The 24803-nt window shown below is 39.2% G+C and overlaps 1 protein-coding gene across 1 annotated transcript in view; it reads left to right on the forward strand.

Moving 5' to 3' along the window:
- Ccdc73 (coiled-coil domain containing 73) overlaps positions 1 to 24803 on the forward strand; it is a 104073-nt gene that overhangs the window by 53544 nt on the left and 25726 nt on the right. The window contains exons 9-11 of the mRNA XM_042691502.1: positions 10398 to 10526; positions 11222 to 11281; positions 13201 to 13305. Of these exons, the coding sequence (XP_042547436.1) occupies positions 10398 to 10526; positions 11222 to 11281; positions 13201 to 13305 (294 nt within the window). The remainder of the gene's footprint in view (positions 1 to 10397; positions 10527 to 11221; positions 11282 to 13200; positions 13306 to 24803) is intronic.

Genomic DNA, 24803 nt, shown 5'->3' on the forward strand with positions numbered 1-24803 from the left:
TTACAGTTACATAAGCCAGGTAATGAGTACCTTTCTTTCTTTCTTTCTGTCTGTCTCTGTCTGTCTGTCTGTCTGTGTACCTTGAACTCTGGGCCTGGGCGTGTTCCTCAGCTCTTCAGTTCAAGGCTAATACTCTACCACTGGAGCGACAGCACCACTTTCGGCTTTTTCTGCTTATGTGGTGTGGAGGAATAGAACCCAGGCCTCATGCATGCAAGGCAAGCACTCTACCACTGAGCCACCTTCCCAGCCCCAAGAGTACATTTCTTTTTCTTTTCTTTTTTTTTAAATTAATTAATTAATTAATTTATTTATTTTTGAGTCTGGTTGTAGGGCCTGAACTCTGGGCCTGGGCACTGTCCCTCAGCTCTTCAGCTCAAGGCTAGTGCTCTACCACTTGAGCCACAGCACCACTTCTGGCTTTTTTCTTTTTGCTTATGTGGTGCTGAGGAATCGAACCCAGGGCCTCAGGCATGTAAGGCAAGCGCTCTACCATTGAGCCACCTTCCCAGCCCCAAGAGTACATTTCTTATTGGACAATGTTCCCTTGCTCTCTGAGACCCAATTTTTCCCTCCTGTCCCCACCCATAAGTTGTATAGTTCATTTTCAACATAATGTTTAGAGAGTACCACTAGTGCATCTGTTTACTCTTTGTACCTCCTTTTCTGTGTTGTCCCTTACCCTCCAAAGAGAGATAAACAAATGACAAAAAGAAAACAAAACAACAACAAAGAGAGAAACCACTTATTCATTTCTTGGAGTTCAGGTCAATAAGTAATATGATTAGAAGTCCATAGGCAAACCATGACTTTAATAGAAAGAACAGATGTCATGCATAAGGAAGGATTTCTTTCTGTCGTTTGTTCACAGTCCTTGGCTGCATTGCTTCTGTGCCAATGGTAGACAGAATATCTTGGTGGGGAGCATGTGTTGGAGCAAAACAGCTCACCTCAGGTGGTTAGCAGAGACAGAGATAGAAGTGTAGAGAGGCTAAGATACAGCTCTCAGTGACTTTCCTCCAGTCAGTCTCCACCTCCTAAAGCAGCTAAGAACCGGGCCTCCTGCAGCCAACCTGTGGAAGGACCTTTCACATCCAAACCATAACAGAGTCTATTCTGCCAAATTGTTCTTTTGAAGAGAGATTGTATGAAAGAGTAAAATAAGAGAATGCTGTTACTTTTGAGACTTCAAAGTCTGAGTGACTACAAGGGTGAAAATATAAAAAAGTATTTTTAAGAGCCAATTTTACAGTCTAGGTTCATTAGATTTTTTTTTCAGTTTTTGACTTTGTTTTTCAGAAGCTAATCAAATCTACAAACACTGATTATATCACTCATTTAAAACTTCTGAGCATTAATTTTCTCAAAGATAATTTTCATTTTTGTTTTATACTGTTATTTGATTTTGTCCAGAACACTTAAGTTATTGGTTTATGATAAGGTGGAATTCCTTTTTTTGCAGAGCACAGTTAAACAGATCAAACTTAGTTGTTAGATAAAATAGGTATTACAGTTCTGAATGTTGGGTTCACTATTATGGCAATCATGAGGAATTCCTGATATTATCTATGAGCAGCATTCATAACCTCTGTTATTTGTCTGAGTAAATGTCAGTACACTCAAGGAGATAGTGATATTAAACAGACTACCCTAAGCCAGAAGAGGAAGGGTGAAGCAGAAAACAGCACAGTATTTATGACTCTAGGAACTATAAGTTGTAATTTAATGAGATCAAAGCATGTACTGTTTATTTGCTTCACTAACAGCTTTGAATAAAATGGTTAGAAAACAGACAATGTACTAAAAGTTCAGGATATTTAAAAGCTTGTAAAGGCTATAAAATCAGAAGTGTATTTTTCAGTGGAAAATCATTTCATGGAGGTCTTTGATTTTAATTTATTATAGTCTTAAGATTAATTAATGTGAGACAGATATAAAATTATTTATTTTTACTTTTGTCAGTCATATAATGACTTTCTCTCTTCACTATTCTCCTTACTTTCCTGTTATTTAATAAGAACTATTTTAATAGGAATTGATACATTTTAGAGTAGCTCCCGTGATAGCAGATTCCAACAACTTCAGTTTTTGAAAAAGGAAGGAAAAAAAGTTTGTTACATTGTATAACCTAGAAGGAAAAAACCTTTGAAAACAGCACCTTTATTTATTTAGAGAATAGTATATAAGTAAATATAAGATTTAACTATTAACCTATGATGCAATTTTGTATTAAGATGTATTAAACGAACATCTAATTTAATTTCTAAGTAGATTGAACATTTTATTTATGTCATACAGGTATATTTTGCTTTAGGAGACACCTTAAAAAACACAATTTCAGGGGCTGGGAAGGTGGCTCAGTGGTAGAGCGCTTGCCTTGCATGCTGAGGCCCTGGGTTCAATTCCTCAGCATCACACAAGCAAAAAAAAAAAAAAAAAAAAAAGAAAGAAAAAAGCCGGAAGTGGCGTTGTGGCTCAAGTGGTGGAGTGCTAGCCTTGAGCTGAAGAGCTGAGGGACAACGCCCAGGCACAGAGTTCAGGCCCCACGACCAGACAAAAAAAAAACAAAAAAACACAATTTCAGAATATTATTTGCCTATCTTTAGTGGCCAGGCACTTGTGGCTCATGCCTGTTATCTTAGCTTCTTAGGAGTCTGAGATCTGAAGATCATGGTTCAAAGTCAGCCCAAGCAGGAAAGTCTGTGAGACTCTTTTTTTTTGGGGTCCGGTCGTGGGGCCTGAACTCGGGGTCTGGGCGCTGTCCCTCAGCTCTTCAGCTCAAGGCTAGCGCTCTACCACTTGAGCTACAGCGCCACTTTCGGCTTTTTTCTTTTTTCTTATGTGGTGCTGAGGAATCGAACCCAGGGCCTTGAGCATGCAAGGCAAGCGCTCTCCCACTGAGCCACCTTCCCAGCCCTGTGAGACTCTTTATCTTCAATTAACCACCAGAAAATGGAAGAGGAACTGTGGCTCAAAGTTGTTGCACGTTAGCCTTAAGCAAAGGAGCTCAGGGACAGCTCCCAAGACCTATGACTGACCAAAAAGAAAAAAAAAAGCAACAACAACAAAACCCTTATCCTTATGCCTAAAAACAAGTTGAAAACAAGATTTTAGAAACACTGTTATGTAAAAAGAAAACCCTGATATTGTTATTTCTTATTAAAAATATCGAATCAGTTGAACAAAGGAACTCTGGCCTGAACTCTGGGCTTGGGCGCTGTCCCTCAGCTCTTCAACTCAGGGTTAGTACCCTACCACTAGAGCCACAGTGCTACTTCTGGCTTTTTCTGCTTATGTGATGCTGAGGAATCGAACTCAGGGCCTCATGCATGCAAGGCAAGCACTCTACCACTGAGCCACCTTCCCAGCCCACAAAAGAGATTTTAATACTCTGGTAGTATTTGACTGTATAACAATGTAAATATTAGTCAAACATCCTGTATATCTGAGTTGAGATTAAAGAGTCCTCTAGCAGATATTTTTCCTTTTCATTCAATTTATAAATTTTTAAGTTAATTTACTTTATTGTTATAAAGGTGATGTACAGAGGGATTATTACTTGAGTCAGGTAATTTCCTTTCATTCAGTGTGTTCTATAGCCTCACATTTTATAAATTTTGAGAGTTACTGATGCTGGTACATTTATTTGTCCATCTTCTTGTATCCATAACAATTTTAACAGCAACATCAATAAATTGTTTTAGTAAGTGAAAAACCATTTGGCCTCTTGACCAGAAAAATGATTTGTTATACTTATTTCTATAAATTATTGTATAGCATATTCTTGAATCTGAACTTGAAATTGAAAATTTACCTTTTATTTTGTGGTGCTAGGGATTAAATGAGGATCTTGTTCAAGTACCATGCAAGTACTCTATCACTGAGAATTAACTTATTTTAAACTCATAGTTTAAGGAAGTTAGTTACAACAGTTAAAATTATTTTCCAGTCAAAATAAACTGTTCTTTTAAAGTTAACACAATGTGAATAACTTGCCATCTCCTAAGCTGTAGTTTTTCAGTATTGGTAATAACATTGCAGTGCTGTGTTCGTACTTAAATCAAAAGTTTTTGCTTTACTCTGGTGATGTGAAGTGTATTTCATTTGACTGGAATAGGCCTATTGATGCAACCAGTGATTAAAGCGTTAACAGCACCATCAAGCCCACCACTGTTGTCCGGAAGTGAGATCAGAGAGGCCACCACTTACAAGGCTGACTCTGGAGTCTTTATTGGAGCAGGCGGCAGGGGCTCCAGTCACAAAGCCCTACTGCCCTGAGGACAACTAACACACAGCTTGCACACCCAAAACCACACAAGGGGCACGAAACAAAGTAGAAATTAAATCAGACATGAACACAATCAGTAAATAAAAACCAGAGAATGCTCAAATCCAACAAAGATGTTAAATATACACAATCAAGGGAAACCAAGAACTAAGGAGACTAAGACTTTTCTGGAACTTAGCAACTCAAAACACATTTTTAAGCAAAAGAATGTCCTTTTTCTTAGAACCAGTCTCCTTACTTCACTACTTTCTAAGCAACCTTGCAAATAGACTATGAACTCCTATACCAGTAAACAGTCTGTTGACTGACACTGACTGATCTTATCAATTATCTTTATTGCCACTTACTTTATTCTAAGTGCATTAAAACTTTTAATTCACTAAAATTTTGTTTTAGACATGTTTGTTACATTTTATCATATGTTTATTATAATTTTTTTTTTTTGGGGGTCTGGTCGTGGGGCCTGAACCTTGGGCCTGGGCGCTGTCCCTCAGCTCTTGAGCTCAAGGCTAGCGCTCTACCACTTGAGCTACAGCGCTACTTCCAGCTTTTTTTTTTCTTTTTGGCTTATGTGGTGCTGAGGAATGGAACCCAGGGCCTCATGCATGCAAGGCAAGCGCTCTACCACTGAGCCACCTTCCCAGCCCTTTATTATAATTTTCTATTGATACTGTAACTTTTAGATTTCTGAATAAATTAAGGTGCTATAAAATATAAAGTAAATATGAAACATGGTACCTTCCTTTGAGGTATTTATAAAAGAAAGCTCTTGTTCCACAAGTGGACAAATCTTAATTCTTTAATTAAATAAAAAGTACACTTAATATTTATGATGATAATTAAGACTTCAGAGTGCTGTATTCTATAAGTAGGAGCATAATTCTATATTATACTGTAGCTGTAGAAATTATAAAATTCCTTGCTGAAGCATAGTGGTACAGGTGACATTATCTAGCATATATTACATGTCTAGCAAATACTTGCTGCATGGATTATTACATACCAGAGACCTTTAAAAGTTTATTACCTCCATTTTACAGATGAGGAACTTAGATGCAGAATGAAATTAAGTAACTTGACTAAAGCTACAAAACAAAGAAAATAGAACCAAGATTGAAAGACAGATTTGGCCCCAGATTCTGATCTTAACCATTTTATTGATAATAAAAGCATTAAACCACTCACACAAGTTTTTTTTTCCTCTCTTGAATTGTCCACTAAAAATCATTTATCTTATGGTGGAACTGTATCAGATCAGTTAGACTTTTCATTGCTGTGACAAAATACTGAAATCAACTGCACGAAAGGACGGAATTATTTGCTTAGGGCTACATAGCCCTTAGCTCATTGATTCTGGGCCTATTGTGTGGCACAATATTATAGTGGCAGGAGTATGTGGCAGAAATGTTAACTTATAGCGGTCAGGGAGGAGAGAAAGAGAAAGAAATAGAGAGAGGGAGGGAGAGAAAAACAGGAAAGGAAGGAAGGGGGGTTAGGAGAAGAAGCAGTCCCTTCAAGGGTCGGGGGAAGAGAGCAAGAAAGAGCAGTCCTTTCAACTATAAAGGTAAGATATAGTTTTTCCAAGTATTTCCATTAAGCAAAGTAAGCATAGGCTGCATGATTTTCCTCATTTGTAACAATTAGAGTATGCCCATAAATCTGCCAGGAAACCCAATGGATAGTAAAAGACAAAAAAATTATACTTGGTCATGATTAAACAGGACTCTAAACATTCACACAGGGAAACCAAAGGAGGATATTTTTAGGAGAGGATCACAAGGGCTCAATAGCTATGTGCATATGACCATATATAATGATGCTTATTAAAATATACTCCCAAGATATGGAAAATGAGGTTTTTTATATTTTTTTATTATTATTATTATTTTTTTATTTTTTGTGAACATACTGTACAGAGGGGTTACAATTACATGGGCAAGATAATGAGTACATTTCTTATCAAGCATTGCAGCCTCCTCCTTTGTTTGCCCTTCACATCCCTTCCCAGCCTCCCCCTGCCCCCCCACCCAATCCCCCCCCCCCCCCCCCCCCGCACCAAAGTTGTAAAGTTTGTTTTCGACATGACAACTTGTACTTCTCATTGTTGCAACGGGTCCACCTGTATCCTTAAACGACTTGTTTGTCCCCATCTCCTCTACAAATTATACCGACATCAAATATAGTGAAAGCAGGGGTTATACTGTGGGGGAGGGACATACAAAGCAACAAAGAAATAATCTTATAAATACGTTAGAAACAAATGCATGAAAGAAAAATACCTTTAAATACATATTTAAGGGTTCATTTTCCTAACATCACATTATCTGACCTTTTCCGCTTGACTCATACATATACTAGATATTGCAAATAAGGGATACCATGGGACCTATGTTTCTTTGGGCCTGGCTTACTTCACTTAATATAATTTTTTCCAAGCCTTTCCATTTCCTAACAAATGGGGCAATGTCATTCTTTCTGATGGAGGCATAGAATTCCATTGTGAATATATACCACATTTTTTTGATCCATTCATCTACTGAGGGGCATCTGGGCTGGTTCCATATCTTAGCTATGGTAAATAATGCTGCAATAAACATAGTTGTGCTGGTAGCTTTAGTGTGGTCTTGTTTGTAAACATTTGGGTAAATGCCCAAAAGTGGGATTGCTGGGTCATAGGGAGCTCTATGTGAAGTCTTTTGAGGAACCTCCATACTGCTTTCCAAAAGAAGTGAAGGACCTCTATGATGAAAACTTTAAAATTTTGAAAAAGGAAATCAAAACAGAACTTAGAAAATGGCAAAACCTCCCATGCTCCTGGATTGGGAAGATTAACATCGTGAAAATGGCAATACTTCCCAAGGCTATCTACAAATTCAATGCGATACCTATCAAAATTCCAACCTCATTCTTCAAGGAAATAGAAGAGGCAATCCAAAAATTTATATGGAACAATAAAAGTAAAAACGCTCCTCAACGGAAAGAACACTGCTGGAGGAATATCGATACCAAATTTCAGACTCTACTATAAAACCATAGTAATAAAAACAGTTTGGTATTGGCATAAGAACAGACCTCAGGACCAATGGAATAGAATTGAAAACCCAGAAATGAACCTACAGACCTATAGCCATCTAATCTTCGATAAGGGAGCTAAAACAATAGAATGGAAGACAGACAGCCTCTTCAGTAAATGGTGCTGGCAAAATTGGTTAACTACATGTAGAAAACTAAAGCTAGATCCTTATATATCACCCTGCACCAAATCAACTCCAAATGGATCAAAGACCTCGAAGTCAAAGCAGACACCCTGAAAACATTACAGGATGGAATAGGTTTTTTGTTTTTGTTTTTTTTAATTGTACTGTTTGTGGTTTTTTTAAATCATCCCCCTTTGTTTTTATTCCCTTTTTTTAAGGTCATTTTTTGATTTCTTTCTTGTATATACATCTGATTTGGGGAGTGGTAGGGGAAGCACAGAAATGGTGGCACAGGGGTGAACCAATTCAGCAATGATACTCACTAGGCACATGTTGGAAATGAACTAACAGTATACAACTTGGGGAAAAAGGAGGGTCAGGAGGGAAAAACTGGGAGAAAATGAGGGAGGGGGTGACACTGTTCAGACTTACCTAACTGTAACCCTGTGTACATCACCTTTACAAAAAAAAAAAAAAGGCAAGATATAGTCCCCTAAGAGTCCCTCTTCAGGACCTATCTTTCACAGTACCACTATATCCCAATAGTCTGGTCAGATGTTGAATACATCATTGGATTAATCCATTCGCAAAGGCAGAGTCCTCATGAACTAGTCACTTCCCAAAAGCCTGTCTGCTGGCAACCAAATCCCCAATATATGTTCATGTATGAGACATCTCTTTAATTTTGTCAGTACTGAGATTGGAATTCAGGACCTTACACTTACTGGACAGGTGCTGTACCACATGAGCCACACCTCCATCCCCTTTTGCTCTAGTTATTTTTCAGGTAAATTCTTATGTTTTACACAAACTAGCCTTAACCAGGAGCTCTCTACTTTTCCTTCCCACATAGCTGGGATGATGAGTATATTCCAGCATGTCCAAACTAGCTTATTGAAATGGGGGTCTCATTAACTTTTTGCCCAGGCTAGCCTTGAATCATGCTCCTCAGTCTTTGCATCCCTGGTAGCTGAGATTCTACAAGCCTGTCTTCTGGGATTCAATTCATTGTAAAATCATAACATTCTACCTCTGGCCCCCAAAGGCTCATGTCCATCTAATGCAAAATTAGAGTTCCAAAAATCTCAACAGTTCCAGCATTTCTCAAAAGTCCAGTTAATGGGAACTGGTTTGTAGTTTTGCTATGACACTAAAACTACTCTAAGAAATCAGTTTAAAAAGTGAAATATTAATATAGTACTTTTTAAAAGGCCACTTCAAGTTTCTACATTGAGCCCCTGTTTAAAAACATTATGTGTTTTCAACATGAGATAACATTTCCATTCTAAATGGCATAGAAATAAATGATGAGACCAAACCCAAATCCCAGCATGAAAAATATGTGTTTTTTACTCTGTTTGACCTTCACGGGACATGCTGTCATAGTGAGCTTTCAATGGGTCATGGAAGCCCTGCTTCTATGTTAATTGGACTATCTCTGGGCACAGAGCATTGTAGAGATAGAAGAGAAACTAAATTAGGAGGACAAATGGAGTATATCCAGCTTACTACTTTTTCAAGTCCTTCTTATAGACTTTCATTACTTTAATACAACTTGGTTATTCTCTTTATACCAGGTTATTCTCTTTATACCAGACATTAATTTGCTTTTCTGAGAATAGAGTCCTAGCTCTTGATCCATAGAGTTATTCTAGCAGTCATTTTGTGCAATGTTCGTATTCAAAAGTGGTGTGTGAACTAAGACTAATGATTTTTTTCCTCTTGGATTTTGAATTGGAGGTTAAGGTATAATTGAGTAAAACTAACATGTAGGCCATAGAGAGCATCTGTTTTCTGCTGCTGCTGTGTTAGTTTTCCTTGATACCACATTCTTGTATCACCTTCTGCTTGAGTTAGCTACTTTTCAGCCTTCTATATTGGCTTTTTTGCTAAACTACATATGTTGGAGGTACTTAGGACTCAGTCATTTTTCATCTTTTGTCCTCTATTAATATGTTCCTATATAGCTTTAAATACTATTTTGTAAACTACATATGAAAATTGTTTCTTCGAGGGAATAATACCTGACCTTGTATTTGACAAGTATGTTTTCTACCACTTGAGTCATACCCCAGTCTCTTTTATTGTTTGTTGTTATAGTTGTTTTTCAGGTAGAGTCTTATATTTTTTCCTAGAGGCAGCCTAGGCCAAGATCCTCTTACATATGGCCTCTCACACAGCTGGGACCACAGACTTGTGCTATTACACCCAGTTTTTTGTTTTTTTGTTTTTGTTTTTGTTTTTTGTCGGTCCTGGAGCTTGAACTCTGGGCCTGGGCGCTGTCCCTCAGCTCTTAAGCTCAAGGCTAGCACTCTACCACTTGAGCTACAGCGCCACTTCCGGTTTTCTGGTGGTTTATTGGAGATAGGAGTCTCACGGTCTCTCCTGCCCGGGCTGGCTTTGAACCGCGATTCTCAGATCTCAGCCTCCTGAGTAGCTAGGATTACAGGCGTGAGCCACCAGCGCCGGCCCCCAGCTTTTTTTTTGAGATAGATTCTTGTTAACTTTTCCTAGGCTGCTTTTAATCACTATCTTCTTGTCTCCACCTTTCAAGTAGTTGGGATTACAAGTGTGCACCACCACTCCAGCCTCTCTGTATAGTGCCTACGTGATGCCTGTAACTGGATATACATTTTGTTATGACACTTAGTACACATTTTTCTATCTCCATGTATTGGCCTTGCCTATTCTATAACCACATACAGCATTCCCACCATATGGGACATGCTGTCATGGTGAGCTTTGTAAGATTAAGGCTAATCTTACAAAGGATCTAAGGAATGTAAACTTTAAGATATAATTAGATATTAGGATATAATTGGAGATTTAAAGGTGGATGTTTAGATTGTTTAGATTGTATCTTGCTTTGATGAAATTTATGTACTGAATTTTCTGATGTTTCTTTTATTAAGGAACTAAAAAAAGTAGCTTCAGACTTGATAAAGTCCAAGGTTACCTGTCAGTGTAAGATGGGAGAAGAAAACATCAGTCTAACAATTAAAGAACAAAAATGTGAAGAACTTCAGGAAAGACTCAATGTGGTATTGGATTAATATAAAATTATATAAAATTAAGTTAATGTAAAATTAATAACTTACAATAAAACATGAGTTCAGGATTATATAAAATATTAATTTATAAAATTAATATATGTAATAAAATTATGAGTCTGCTTTAAAAATTATTATGTAATTTTTGTCATACTAGAACTTTAGAACAACAAAATTTGGCTATGCCCATTTTATTTCTCCTTAAATATGTTTTTCAGATACCATTTCAGATCTTGGTCTAGTGGTTATGTTTTTTATTCCCCCAGATCTGGGGCTTGAATGCTGAGCCTAGTCACTGTCCCTGAGTTTCTTTTGCTCAAGGCAAGCATTCTACCACTTGTACCACAGTGCCATTTCCAGCTTTTTTGAGTAGCTTATTGGATATAAGAGTCTCACAGAGTTTTCTGCCTGGGCTGGCTTCAAATCTTGATCCTCAGTTCTCAGCCCCCTGAATAGCTGGGATTATGAGCCACTGGCACTCAGTTTTGGTCCAGTGGTATCTTGAAACAGCTTTGGAGATAAGAAAATTGTAATTTTAATATTTACATGTTGCCCTTATTGGGTTCTAAGACCTTTTCTAATTCATTAGAACTTATTTTTTTGACCACACATGAATGTGGGTACTAAATTGAATACAGAATATGCTGAAGTTTACATCATAATTTTAAAATTATTCAATTTTGAAGGAGTTGGAATTAAACAAGAAGATTAATGAGGAGATGAGCTGTATTCAAGAAGAAAAGCAGGTAAGCAGTTATTAGATACCTTAAGGTCCAGCATGTATTTAAAAAAAACAAACAAACCTATAATAGCTGGGTACAGTTGACTGATGCCAGTAATCCTAGCTACTTTGGAGGCTAAGAATAAAAGAATGTGATTAGAGGTCAGCCTAGGCAGAAAAGTTGGTTAGGAAGACCCCTTTTCAACCCATAGCTGAGATTGAGAGCCCAGCCACATTGTGTCTGTGATCCCAGCAATGATGAGAAGTCCCAGATAGTGGCTCAGCTCAGGCTTACTCCCCAAGTGGGAAGCAAGACTATTCTAGAAAGAACCAGAGAAAAGAATAGGACTAGATGTGTGACTCATTGGTATTGTTCAGCTTGTGGCTCTAAGTTCAAACCTGACTACTGCCAAAAGAAAATTAGCTATTGTGTGGCAAAAAAGAAATAAGAAACTAAGTAACAGATGGAATCATGGCCTATGAAGGTTTGGCATAATTACATTTGTAAGTACTTGGTTAATATATGTTGAATGAATACATGGATATTTATTAGTTTTCCTTCCTTCCTTCCTTCCTTCCTTCCTTCCTTCCTTCCTTCCTTCCTTCCTTCCTTCCTTCCTTCCTTCCTTCCTTCCTCCCTCCCTCCCTCCCTCCCTCCCTCCCTTCCTTCCTTCCTTCCTTCCTTCCTTCCTTCCTTCCTTCCTTCCTTCTTTCCTTCCTTCCTTCCTTGTCCTGGGGGAGTTGAATTCAGGGTCTGGGCACTGCCCTTGAGCTTTTTTGCTCAAGATGTGTGTTCTACCGGTTGAGCTTCATCTTCACTCCTGGCTTTTTGGCAGTTAATTGAAGATTAGAGTCTCACAGCTTATGAACTTTCCTTCCCTGGTTGACTTTGAATTATGAGCCTTAGAGCTCAGCCTCCCAAATAACTAGAATTACAGGTGTGGGTTTCCAGTGTCTGGCTATAATCTCATTTTAAAAGATTTGTTTTTTCTTTGTTTAGCTAGTGGCATGCTGGCAGATAGTTATTGACATGTACTTATATGTGAACATGCTTTTATAGGACATTTTTCTCCCATTGGAATCTGTTTTTTGTAATAATTATATTTACAAAAAGGGTTGGTCTCTTTTCTACTCTGTTTTTATTCCATTTGATTTATGATGTTCTAGTACAGTATGGCATTTTATAATTTTATAGCCCATATGAAATTTTAGGAGAGAAGTATTTTCACTATTTGGGGATAAGAAAAGCCAACAAAAATTTATGTTAGTTTTGATTTTTTTCCACATTTTCAATAACATCGTAAAATCTATGGTAATTAAAAAACTTAATTATTTAAGGCACTTTTATTTATTTATTTTTGTTGGTTGAGGGGCTTGTTCTTTGGATCTGGGCACTGTCCCTGAGCTCTTCCTGCTCAAGGCTAGTGTTCTACCACTTTGAGCCACAACTCTACTTCTGGTTTTTGAGTGGTAAATTAGAGATAAGAGTCTCGGGGGCTTTTCTTCCCAGGCTGGCTTTGAATCATAATTCTCAGATCTCAGCCTCCTGAATAGCTAGGATTACAGGCATGAGCCATTGGCGCCCAGCTTAAGGTACTTTTCATGCAGTATTTTTTAGGAAACTGCAAAATATAAATTATTTTAAATAGTAAATTATTGGGAGGATGGCTGAGAATGTTAAAAAGGGTGACAGTGATCAAAATATACTGTATTCATAAACTGCTTTGGTGAATGGCAACTTCTTTGTACAACTACTTAAAGATAATACAAATATTTTAAAAAAGTAAATGATAAAATATGCTATTAGTTAAACATAAAACATTGAAATTAAGCCTTAAAGATAATGGATTAAGTAGAAAATTTATATCAAAAATTAATTTTAAAATATATGCTATTTTTATTATTTATATATATATGATAAATATATCATTTATATTTTTGAAGGATATCATCATTTCTTTTCAACATATGCAGCAGTTACTTCAGCAACAAATTAAAGCTAATGCTGAAATAAATGCAGAATTGAAGATACTAAGAGAAAACAACCAGGTAATTTATATACATATATTAGCATATGTGATAATGTATTTCTATCTAATAAGCTTCCTCATTGTTCACACCTAGTTGTTTTTTATCAAGATCATTTTAAGTTTTAGGAGTAAGATACTAGATTCCTTCAACAAGTTGTGGTATCAGTATTTAAAGTAACAAATACATTTTTGTAACATTTAAGTAATAGTTAAATGTCATTTATTTGTTTTTTTTTTTTTATTGTAAAGATACTATACAGAGGGTTACAGTTACATGAGTGAGGTAATGAGTACACTTCCTCTTGAACATTGTTACCCCCTCCATTGTTTTCCCCCTACCATCCCCTCCCTCCCTCCCTTCCCCGAGGTTCTTTTTTTTTTTTTTGATTGTGATTGAGTGATTACATAATTTCAAAGTCACAAGTTCATTCTAACTTCCCTGGAGCAAATTGTCTACCACAGTCTGTAATATATAACAGTGTTCACATGTTACATACCATATTTGTGATCAGCAGCATGGGGATATTTAGTAGTGGTTCAACCAGATGAGCGGGAGTTCTTTGTTTCATTGGGATTTTAATAGGAATTGCATTGAATTTGTATATTAGTTTTGGAAGTATTACCATCTTTACTATATTAAGTCGGCCTATCCAGGAGCATGGGAGGTCTTTCCATTTCCTAGTGTCTTCTGCAATTTCTTTCTTTAACTTTTTATAGTTCTCATTAAATAGTTCTTTTACATCTTTGGTTAGGTTAATTCCTAAATATTTTATTTTTTGGGAGGTTATTGTGAATGGGGTTGCTCCCTTTATTTCCCTCTCTTCCTGTACGTTATCAGTGTATAGGAAGGCAACTGATTTTTGTGGGTTTATTTTGTATCCTGCTATTTTGCCGAAGTGACTTATGATTTCTAAAAGTTTGGGGATGGAGTTTTTGGGATCGTGGAGGTATAGTATCATGTCGTCTGCAAAAAGGGATAGTTTCACTTCTTCTTTCCCTATGCGGATCCCTTTAATGTCTTTTTCTTGCCTTATTGCCCTGGCTAAGGGTTCTAGGACTATGTTGAAGAGGAGTGGAGACAGTGGGCATCCTTGCCTTGTTCCTGATTTTAGGAGGATTGGTTGTAGCTTTTCCCCATTAAGTATAATATTGGCTATTGGTCTGTCATAAATGGCTTTTATTGTTTTTAGAAATGTTCCTTCTATTCCTATTTTCTCCAGAGCTTTTAGCATGAATGAATGTTGAATTTTATCAAAGGCCTTTTCTGCATCTGTGGCGATAATCATGTGATTCTTGACCTTGGCTCTGTTGATATGCTGGATTACATTTATTGACTTACGTATGTTAAATCATCCCTGTGTCTCTGGGATGAAGCCTACCTGATCATAGTGTATTATTTTTTTTTATGTGTTTCTGGATTCTGTTAGCTAGAATCTCGTTAAGGATCTTTGCATCTGTGTTTATCAAGGAAATTGGCCTGTAATTCTCCTTTTTGGTTGGGTCTTTGCCTGGTTTGGGGATGAGTGTGATACTGGCTTCGTAGAATGAGTTTGGGATAGCTCCCTCCTTCTCTGTTTCTCTGAAGAGCTTGAGGAGTATGGGTATTAGTTCTTCTTTAAAGGTCTTATAGAATTCTGCTGTGAATCCATCTGGTCCTGGGCTTTTTTTTGTTGGAAGACTTTTGATAGCTTCCTGTATCTCATTATAGGATATTGGCTTATTTAATTGGTTAACTTCTTCTTTGCTCAGTTTGGGTAACTTGTATTTCTCTAAAAATGCATCCATTTCCGCCAGATTTTCTTCCTTTAGAGAGTATAGCTTTTGAAAGTAGTCTGTTAGAATTGTTTGGATATCTTGGGTACGTGTTGTAATGTTTCCGGTGGCATCCCTAATCCTATTAATATGGGTTTCCTCTCTTCTTTTTTCAATTAATCTTGCCAACGGGCCATCAATTTTATTTATTTTTTCAAAGAACCAGCTTTTTGTTTGGTTTATTTTGGTTATGGTTTTCTGATTTTCTAATTGGTTAATCTCTGCTCTTAATTTGGTTATCTGGCTTCGTCTAGTAGCTTTAGGTCCCATTTTTTCTTGTTTTTCTAGCTGTTTTAGTTGCAACATGAGATTATTTACTTGGTCTGTCTCCATTCTCTTGATGTGGGCACTGAGGGCAATAAATTTGCCCCTCAGGACTGCTTTTGCTGTGTCCCACAAGTTTCTTTGTGAGGTGTTTTCATTTTCATTGAGTTCTAGGAAATGCTTTATTTCTTCTCTGATCTCTTCTGTTACCCAGGCCTTGTTAAGGAGTGTGCTGTTCAATTTCCATGTATTAGAGAAATTTCTGCGGTATGCTTTGTTATTGAGAGCTAGCTTGATTCCACTGTGGTCAGATAGGATACAGGGGATTATGTCGATCCCTTTGTATTTGCTTAAGTTCCTTGCATGAACTATGATATGGTCTATTTTGGAGAAAGTTCCATGAGCTGCTGAGAAGAATGTGTACTGTGTTGTTTTAGGGTGAAATACTCGGTAGATGTCAGTTAATTCTGCTTGAAGTATGGCCTCACTTAATTCGGTAGCTTCTTTGCCAATCCTCTGGTTGGTAGACCTGTCCTTTGGTGAGAGTGGCGTGTTAAAGTCTCCTAGTATTATCGTATTGGGATCTATTTTATTCTGTAAGTTTGAGAGCATTTGTTTGACATATCTGGGTGCACCGATATTTGGGGCATATAAGTTGATGATGGTTATATCCTCCTCTTGGATTGTTCCCTTTATTAATATGTAGTGTCCGTCCTTGTCTTTCTGTACTGATTTTAATGAAAAGTTTATTTTGTCAGATATCAGGATAGCTACACCTGCTTTCTTACTGGGGGCATTTGATTGGTAGATCGTTTTCCACCCCTTCACTCTGAGTTTGTTTGTATGTTTGGCTGAGAGGTGGGTCTCCTGAAGGCAACAGATGGATGGGTCTTGTTTTCTGATCCAGTCCTCAGTTCGTTTTCTTTTAATTGGCGAATTCAGCCCATTTATATTAAGAGAAAGTATAGAGAGATGCATTGTTGTCCCTGCCATTCCGTTTTCCTAAGTTTTTCTTCTTTCCTTTCCTCCTGTGCTTGCTCAGTTAGACTTTGAGTAATGCCTGTTTGGGGCAGGTCCCAGTTCCTGGTTGCTTTCTTCAGGTTGTGTCCCCCCTCTTAGAATTCTTTGTAATGCTGGCTTAATGTTTATGTATTCATTTAGTTTTTCTTTGCTATTAAAAGTTTTCAGTTCTCCATCGAATGTGAATGCTAGCTTTGCCGGGTATATCAGTCTGGGTTGGCAGTTATTGGCTCTCAGGGCTCGTATGGTGCTTTCCCAGGCTTTTCTTGCATTCATTGTTTGTGTGGAGAGATCTGCAGTGATTCTAATTTTTTTCCCGTTGTAGTATAGCTCCTTCTTCATTTTTGCTGCATGCAGGATTGTTTCCTTATTATTCAGATCCATCATTTTTACTATAATGTGTCTAGAAGTGTTTCTCCTGGGATCTTGCTTGTTGGGTGTTCGATAAGCTTTTGTGATGTAGTGAAGATGGTCGTTTTTGAGGTGGGGAAAATTTTCATTGACTATCTTGTTAAATAGGTTGCATTCCCTTGCTCTGGAATTCCTCACCTTCGTCCACTCCGATTATGCGAAGGTTAAATTTTTTAGCATTATCTGCTTGCTCTTGAATTTCCCTTTGGTTTAATTTGAGTGATTTTTCCATATCTGTCACTTTTTGGTCCAGTTGGTGTATTCTGTCTTCTGTATCTGACACTCTACCTTCCATTTCATTCACTCTGTTGACCGTGGCTTCTATTGTGGTTTGCATGGAGGAAATGGATCCCTTTATGGATTCAATGTTGGTTCTCAGAGTACTGATCTCACCTCTCAATGAGGTGAGATCAGTATGCATTACCTCTAATTTGGCGTTTATCTCACTTCTTACTGAGGTTTGTGCAGCTTCTATTTTTGCATCCAACTTTTGTTTGATATCCTGTATATCTTTTGATAGTTCATCCTTGTGCTCTTTCAATTTCTGATCCATTTCTCGCTTTATTTCTTGAGTCATTGCCTCCAGCAACCCTTGGATGTAGCTTTTGTCTTCCATTCCTGCTTTGCTCCCACTGGGGCTCTCCCCTGCGTGGCTGCTGGCTTTTGAGGTGAGCTTGCTGTCCTGGGTAGTGGTAAACCTTGTGAATTTTCTCTGTGATTTTCACATGGGGGTTCAGGAGACTGCTCTTCAATTTTGTTTTGGTGTGTCTGTCTTTGCTTGGTTGCTGATTCTGTATTGGTAGAGAGAGTCTGTGCCTGATCTGGATTCTGTTGGGAGCCTATTTCCAGCTGCTATTCTGACTTACTTAGGATTCTCAGCTCTCTGCTGTAGATTGCTGGCAATTCCCACCTTTGGAAGGGTTGAGCAGCCTAGACTGCTTGTGTTTGCTCCTACGCGTGCTCTTGGGAAGATCAGATGCTCTGGATGCACTCTCCCAAATACTGGAGTCTGCTATGGGCTCCTGATGTGTTTTTGTTTGTTTGTTTTGGGCTGGTTGTGGGCTTGAACTCTAGGTTTGGGTGCTGTCCCTCAGCTCTTCAGCTCAAGGCTGGCACCCTACCATTTGAGCCACAGCACCACTTCTGACCCTTTTTGCTTTTGTGATGCTGAGGAATCAGATCCAGGGCCTCATACATCCAAGACTATCACTCTATTGCTGAGCCGCCTTATCAGCCTGAGCTCCTGCTTACTATCAGGTGCTGGCAGCCTGTGTTGCCCAATTCCCAGCCTAGGGTATATGGGTGGAGTTTTGGTGGGGTTTGGGCTTCTCTTGTCCTGAGCCTCCAGGTCTTTTGTTGTCACAGGCGTGCTTCCCGGGGAGTGTTGTTTCCTGGGTTTCTCCCCTCTGTTGAGGCGTATGCTCAGCTTTTTTACTTCAGTTGAGAGGAGTTGATTGTGTTGTTCAGGCTCCAGGTCCCCGGGCCTGGTTCCGGCCCCAGCCTGGAGCGCGCTCGTTAGGCCTGTGGTAATGTGTATACCACCTAGGTTATGCAGCCTGGAGGACACAGTTCAAATTTCTTCTACTGTTGGTAGTCTTGACCCAGGGGCGCTGTTCCTGGCTTGGGCATTTAAGCTCTCTTCCAGGGGCGCTCTTGCTCTGGCCTGGCCAGCAGAGTGGAGCTCTCGAACAGTTCCCGGTTTTAGTGGGTCCTGTGGTCCGGGTGTTGGGGTAGGGAGTCTAGGTCAGGGTCTGGGGATTCCCTCCAACTCTGGTCTCCCTTGAGGGATTCACTGTCCCCTGTGGGGTACTCACCCTGTAGGTCGTCAGTTGTTGTTGCAATCCGAGTTCAGTTGGGGTGGTTGCGGGCTGGGTTGGGCGGCCCCCGCCGGGTCGTTGCGATCGCGATCGGGCGGGTGGTCTGCCGACAGGTCCCTTTGTCAAGCTGCTGGTGCTGGGCGGCTTTGGCGGGATGGAGCCCTCTCCGCTCCGGTGGAGAGTGAGGGGTGGGGGTGAGATCCTCGTGGAGACTCCCGGCTGGTAGGTTTCTCTGTTCCTGGCGATCCGCTGTTCTGCAATCCGGTACCTGGTGATCTGCAAGCAGCCCCCTGTGACTCTGGGGCTCCGGCAGCCCCCGCCGGGCCGGCTGGCCGGCGGCTTGGCGCACTGCCGCGCGGCCAGTAAAGATTGGGGGAGGGGTCTTCGCTCTTTTCTGTTCTGAAATTCTTCTTTTCCTTTCTTTCTTTTTTTGTTATTTTCCACCTCTGGTTTTTCTCTGAGTGTTCGTCTTTTTGTTGTTGTCGGTCTCTTGGGGAGATTAAGCGTTGGAACTCGAACTCTCTTTTTGGTTGGAGAGAGCTGTGGCGTTTCCCTACTGCCCCGTCGCCATCTTGGTCCCCCCTCCCTCCATTTATTTGTTTTTGCTAGCACTAGGATTTAAACTCAGTCTTTGGTTTAAACTCAGCTTGTTTGCTTGGATGTTATTTAACATTTGAGCCATCCCTCCAGCCAAGCTTTTTGCTGATTATTTTGGAAATGCAGTCTAGTTGACTTTTCTGCCTGGGATGTCTTGAATCATAGTCCTCCTGATCTTAGCCTCCTGAGTAGCCAATATGAGTCACCAGTGCCAAACTACAGATTTTATTCAGTATTTGAATTCATTTTATAGTGGGATAAGTCAGACTTTGTCTTAGAATTGTATCAAGGTCTAAAATTAAAAATGAAAGTTGAAAGTATCAACCACATTTTAAGAAAGTAATAAACTAGATCTCAAAATGTTTCGGGAAGTCAGTCTCTTCTTTCCCATGGAGTGGTATACTGCCTATCAGGTTGAGATTGGTTCTGACCCTTAGAGCCTGTGTGTCATGTCATATCAAATCATCAACCTCATCCCTCGTATAGGATGTTCAACTACTGGACAGTCTGAAAACATTTGAAACCAGAAGGCAGAATGTCTTAGTCCTTCAGGTCTGCCTTCCCCTGTCCCACCTCCTTCCCCCGCCCCATATGTAGTACATTTGGACAACACCTCTAGGCTTGGACACTTATTGCCACTGGAAGCACAAACTGGGGGCTAATGAAACAAATGTGACACATAGACTGCAGTTCTTCTTGTGACTAACAGCAGATCCCAGTGAATAAATAAGGGAAGCTTCTGAAATGAAAGCAGCCTAGAAGTGGACAACTGATTCTTGACTGTCTTTGCCCTTCACCCACATACAGTACCAACCTGTACCCTAGGAAGTATAAGAAACTTGTGTAGTTTTCCTTGGTCTTAGTGATAATGGTTTTGCCAGAGTGCCTTGAGCATGTGGACAAATGCTTGCCTACTGAGTATATCCCCAGTCCAGTGTGAAAGACGGTACCTCATTCCTGCCATTATACAGCCCTGGCTGAATATTAACAATACTTCTGTTGAAATGCAGGAAATATGAAAAAAAACGAAGGCAACACAACCCTTTTAAAACATAACTCCACAATAATGGATGTGAAGTGGATGAAGTCCTGAACTCAAAAGAATGATTACTAGAATTATTAACAGAATTTAAGGGAGCAGGTACAAATACCCAAATAAATGTAAAGAGAATACAAATGAACAGATAAATGGAATAAGGAATGTAATCTTGAATGTAGGATGTGAAAGTGGAAATGAATAATGTTATAGAAATCCTGAAATAATGTTGGAATTCTGGAAATGAAAAGTTCTAAATAAATAAATTCAGTTGATAGCTTTACCAATAGGTTAGATTAGGTTGAAGTCAAATTAGATAAATTAGGACGTTAAATAAAGATAAAGAGAAAAATATAAATGGAACACGGTAGACTTCTGAAACATTACTAAAAGGCAAAGACATTGGCATAGAAGAAGTGCCAGTTAAAGGATATATTTTGAGATACATATGAACCACCAAAGCTGAGCCAATAACTTTTTCACCACTTAAACTGATCTATAAGCAATGAGATTGACTCAGTACTAGAATTTCCCAACAAAAGCCCACAACCAGATGAATTTACATTGAATTCTATCAGACATTTAAAGAAAAGCCACACTAGTGCTCCTCAGACTATTCCATAACATAGAAAGGGACAGAATGCTACCACTCTCATTACCTGAAGCCAGTATTAACCTGAAGCCAAAACTGGGTAAGAATGCAGTAGAAGGAGTTGGAGGAATGGCTCAGTTGGTAGAGTGCCAGCCAATAAGCAAAAGCATCAAGTACCAAAAAATGCAATAGAAAAATAAAATTTCTTTAATGACTATAGACACAAAAATCCTCTATAAATACTTGCAAATTGAAGTTAACACATTTAAAAAGAACATGATACTATTATCTAGTCAATTCCAAGGATGATATTTTGGTTCAAGATACATAAAACAATATCATCTATATAGTATTAAAAGGCAAAAATCACATCATTATCTTAATAGATGTGAAATGACTTTAACCAAACTCAGTATCCCTTCATGATAAAAGCCTTGGAGAAACTGGGAATAGAATATAATAAAGCTATTTATGATGAACCAGTAGGCAACATTGTACTAAATGGGGAAAAACAAACTATTTCTCTAAAGATAGGAGCAAGACAAGGGTGTCTTTTTTTTTTTTTTTTGGTCTGTCTTGGGGCTTGAACTCTGGGTTTGGGCACTGTCCCTGAGCTCTTCAGCTCAAGGTGAGTGCTCTACTGCTTGAGCAACAGCACTACTTCCGGTTTTCTAGTGGTTTATTGGAGATAAGAGTCTCATGGACTTTGCTGCCCGGACTGGCTTTGAACTGTGATCCTCAGATCTCAGCCTCCTGAGTAGCTAGGATTACAGGTGTGAGACACCGGTGCCCAGCCAGGGTGTCTATTTTTACCACTCTTACTCAATATAGTGCTTGAGTTCTTAGCCAGAATATTGAGGCAAGAGAAGGAAAGGGAAACAAATAGGAATAAAAGAAATCAAATTGTATATATGTAGCGTATATCTGAAGGAATGTTAGCTGCAATGTGATAGAGATACCTGCATATCCATGTTTAATGCAATATTATTCACAATAGTCAAGCTATACAATCAGCCTAAGTGGCAAATAAATGATAAATGCATTTTTAAAAAGGTAGTATATATTCACAGTAGAGCATTATTCAGCCATAAAGAAGAATAAAGTTATGGTGTTTCAAGGAAAATGGATACAACTGGAGACTATCATGTTAGATTAAGTAAGTCACACATTTCTTTAATGTGGGGAATCTAGACCTAACAAAATGACATGACTGTAAAAGTGTGACTATTTGGGGAGGGAAGAGTGCAAAAGGAGACAGCGATGGGAAAATAAATATTATCAAAGTTCTTAATATGTATGTATGAGAATAATGTAAGAAAACCCATTGAAATTTTTTTTAAAAGTTTTGGCCTGATATATTCTTGCAGGAATTTGATAGAATTACCACATTAGCCCAATCTCCCCAGCATTCACTTCCCAGTATATGTAAGAAAATGAGGAGGAAAACATGCTATTACCATTAATATTTTAGAATTTACAATTCAAAACAAAAGGCTTTCCTTTTACTTCCCTAGTGGGGGAGCATAAAGCTAAGTGAGAGGATCTAGAAGAAAAATCCCTCTAGAGGGGTTGAAATTGATGGAACACATTGTAAACACCTGTGGAAATTCAACATTGAAATCCTCTATAATGTAAGCTAATAAATAAAAGCTTTCATAAAGTTTGATATAAGGAGAGGCTTTTACCTTGTATTTGATGGATGCTTGAGATTTCTATAGATGCCAGAGGGCCTGTCTTGGTTACAAGTATAGTAAGTTCATGTGGAGGAGGTGGCATATATTTTTTTATAGTTGGAAGCTTGCCAAGAATATCCAGACTGAGGGCTGGGATGGTGGTAGAGTGCTTGCCTTGCATGCATGAGACCCTGGGTTCAATTCCTTAGTATCACATAAGGAGAAAAAAGCCAGAAGTGGTGTTGTGGCTCAAGTGGTAGAGCACTAGGCTTAAGCTGAAGAGCTGCAGGACAGTGCCCAGTCCTATAGCTCAAGCTCCATGACCAAAAAAAAGGAACATCCAGACTGATGTCCAATTCAGGTCTAGAGATTTCTCTGTTAGAGAGGCTTGAAGGGCTGGGAAGGTGGCTCAGTGGTAGAGTGCTTGCCTTGCATGCATGAGGCCCTGGGTTCGATTCCTCAGCACCACATAAGCAAAAAGAAAAAAGCCGGAAGTGGCACTGTGGCTCAAGTGGTAGAGCGCTAGCCTTGAGCTGAAGAGCTGAGGGACAGTGCCCAGGCCCAGAGTTCAGGCCCACAACTGGACCCAAAAAAAAAAAAAAAAAAAATTAGGCTTGAAAAGTTTGGGGCTGGGAAGGTGGCTCAGTGGTAGAGCACTTGCCTTGCATGCATGAGGCCCTGGGTTCGATTCCTCAGCACCACATAAGCAAAAAGAAAAAAGCTGGAAGTGGCACTGTGGCTCAGGTGGTAGAGCGCTAGCCTTGAGCTGAAGAGCTGAGGGACAGGGCCCAGGCCCAGAGTTCAGGCCCCACGACTGGACCCCCTCCAAAAAAAAGTTTTTTGGTTGATTCAGTAGTGTGTGATTCTGGAATGGTGTACAAGAAAGAACCTGGTGGTTCTGGAGTCATATGAAGGAACATAGAGGTGAGAGCAGGGAGAGGAGCCATTGACCAAGTGATGAGATTTCTGATTCAGAACGAGCTTGGGATGGCCAGTAGAGGTTACTTCTTCCTCTCTGATTTTTTGGTAGCAAAGGAAATATAATCCAGTGAACATTTCTAGTGAAAACTAGGTGCCTCTCAACTAGTAGAGACTACTGCCAACTTTATGAGTATGTGACTGTTGAGTTGCCTAGAAACCCACACTCAGAAGGGCCTTCAGTTAATTTTTGCAGACATTATCTTTGAGGTTTTTAAAAAATTACTTTTTACCCCTGAATTTCTATTTCATAGATTGTCTATTGGACAATAGAGCATGTGCTCTAGAGGCTTGCCGTCAGCATTTTCTTGTCTCTGTTTCCCAGTCTTAGTTCTTGGCTGCAAGCACTTCTGGACTTCTACCTGCCCTCCTCTTTTTCTCTCACTGTTGCTGGTTAACTGGGTCTCATTTGTGAGGAAAGACATGAGGAAAGACCTATGTTGTACCATCAACCTTTATTTCTGTGTGTCTAAATGCAGGCGGGGAAGCTTGGGTACATACACTCTGCAGCATCAGTGGAGGCATGGTGGCGGCTGCCCCTGTTTCAGGTTGGAGTATCTTGGAATGGGAGGCAGGTCCTTAGCAATAGAGCAGAAAGAGGAAATTTGAAAATATTTTTGGTTTTTGGTGTAGTTTTTGTGCATACTTGAAATTCTAGACTCTGTAGTTTCTGGAAAAAGAAATTCTCCCTGTCCCCTGGCATGCAACCATGAAACATTTGGGGTCTGGGAATGGCAGCTGCTGTCCCTGATAAAGATTGGCAGTACCTTGGCAGGGTCACGGGGAGTCCCAGTCCAAAGACTGATTTCATACTTGCTTGGAAGTGCATCTGCCTGGTAGTTGAAATCCTTTAACAGTCACCATAATGAAATCAGTTGGGTAAAGTGTCCCTCGGAAGGGAAGATTTGTTTTCCTTTTCTGACAAGAACAGTACATGGGTGAAGAAACTGGCAAGAAAGAGAACCTGATAACCAGTGGATTTCACTCATGCTGTGTTGGATGGTAAGGAGTCCTTAGGACATCTGTGACATTTGTTCTGTTTTTCCCTGACCAGCAGATCATGCTAGTAAATAGAAATTAAAAAGAACCATGGCAGGGAGGGGAATGATGGGAGAGAAGAGGGGAGAGAGACACAGAGAGAGACAGAGACACAGAGAGAGACAGAGACACACAGAGAGACACAGAGACAGAGACACAAAGACACAGAGAGACACACAGAATCTCTCAGAGAGATCACATATTTTTGTACTTCTAATAGCATTTTCTAATAACATTACCTTTTAATTTTTTGTTCCTAACCACAAAATTTATGTAGTC

Source organism: Dipodomys spectabilis, unplaced genomic scaffold (assembly GCF_019054845.1).
Source record: "Dipodomys spectabilis isolate Male_0828 unplaced genomic scaffold, ASM1905484v1 ptg000145l, whole genome shotgun sequence".
In the NCBI taxonomy this organism is placed as follows: Eukaryota; Metazoa; Chordata; class Mammalia; order Rodentia; family Heteromyidae; genus Dipodomys; species Dipodomys spectabilis.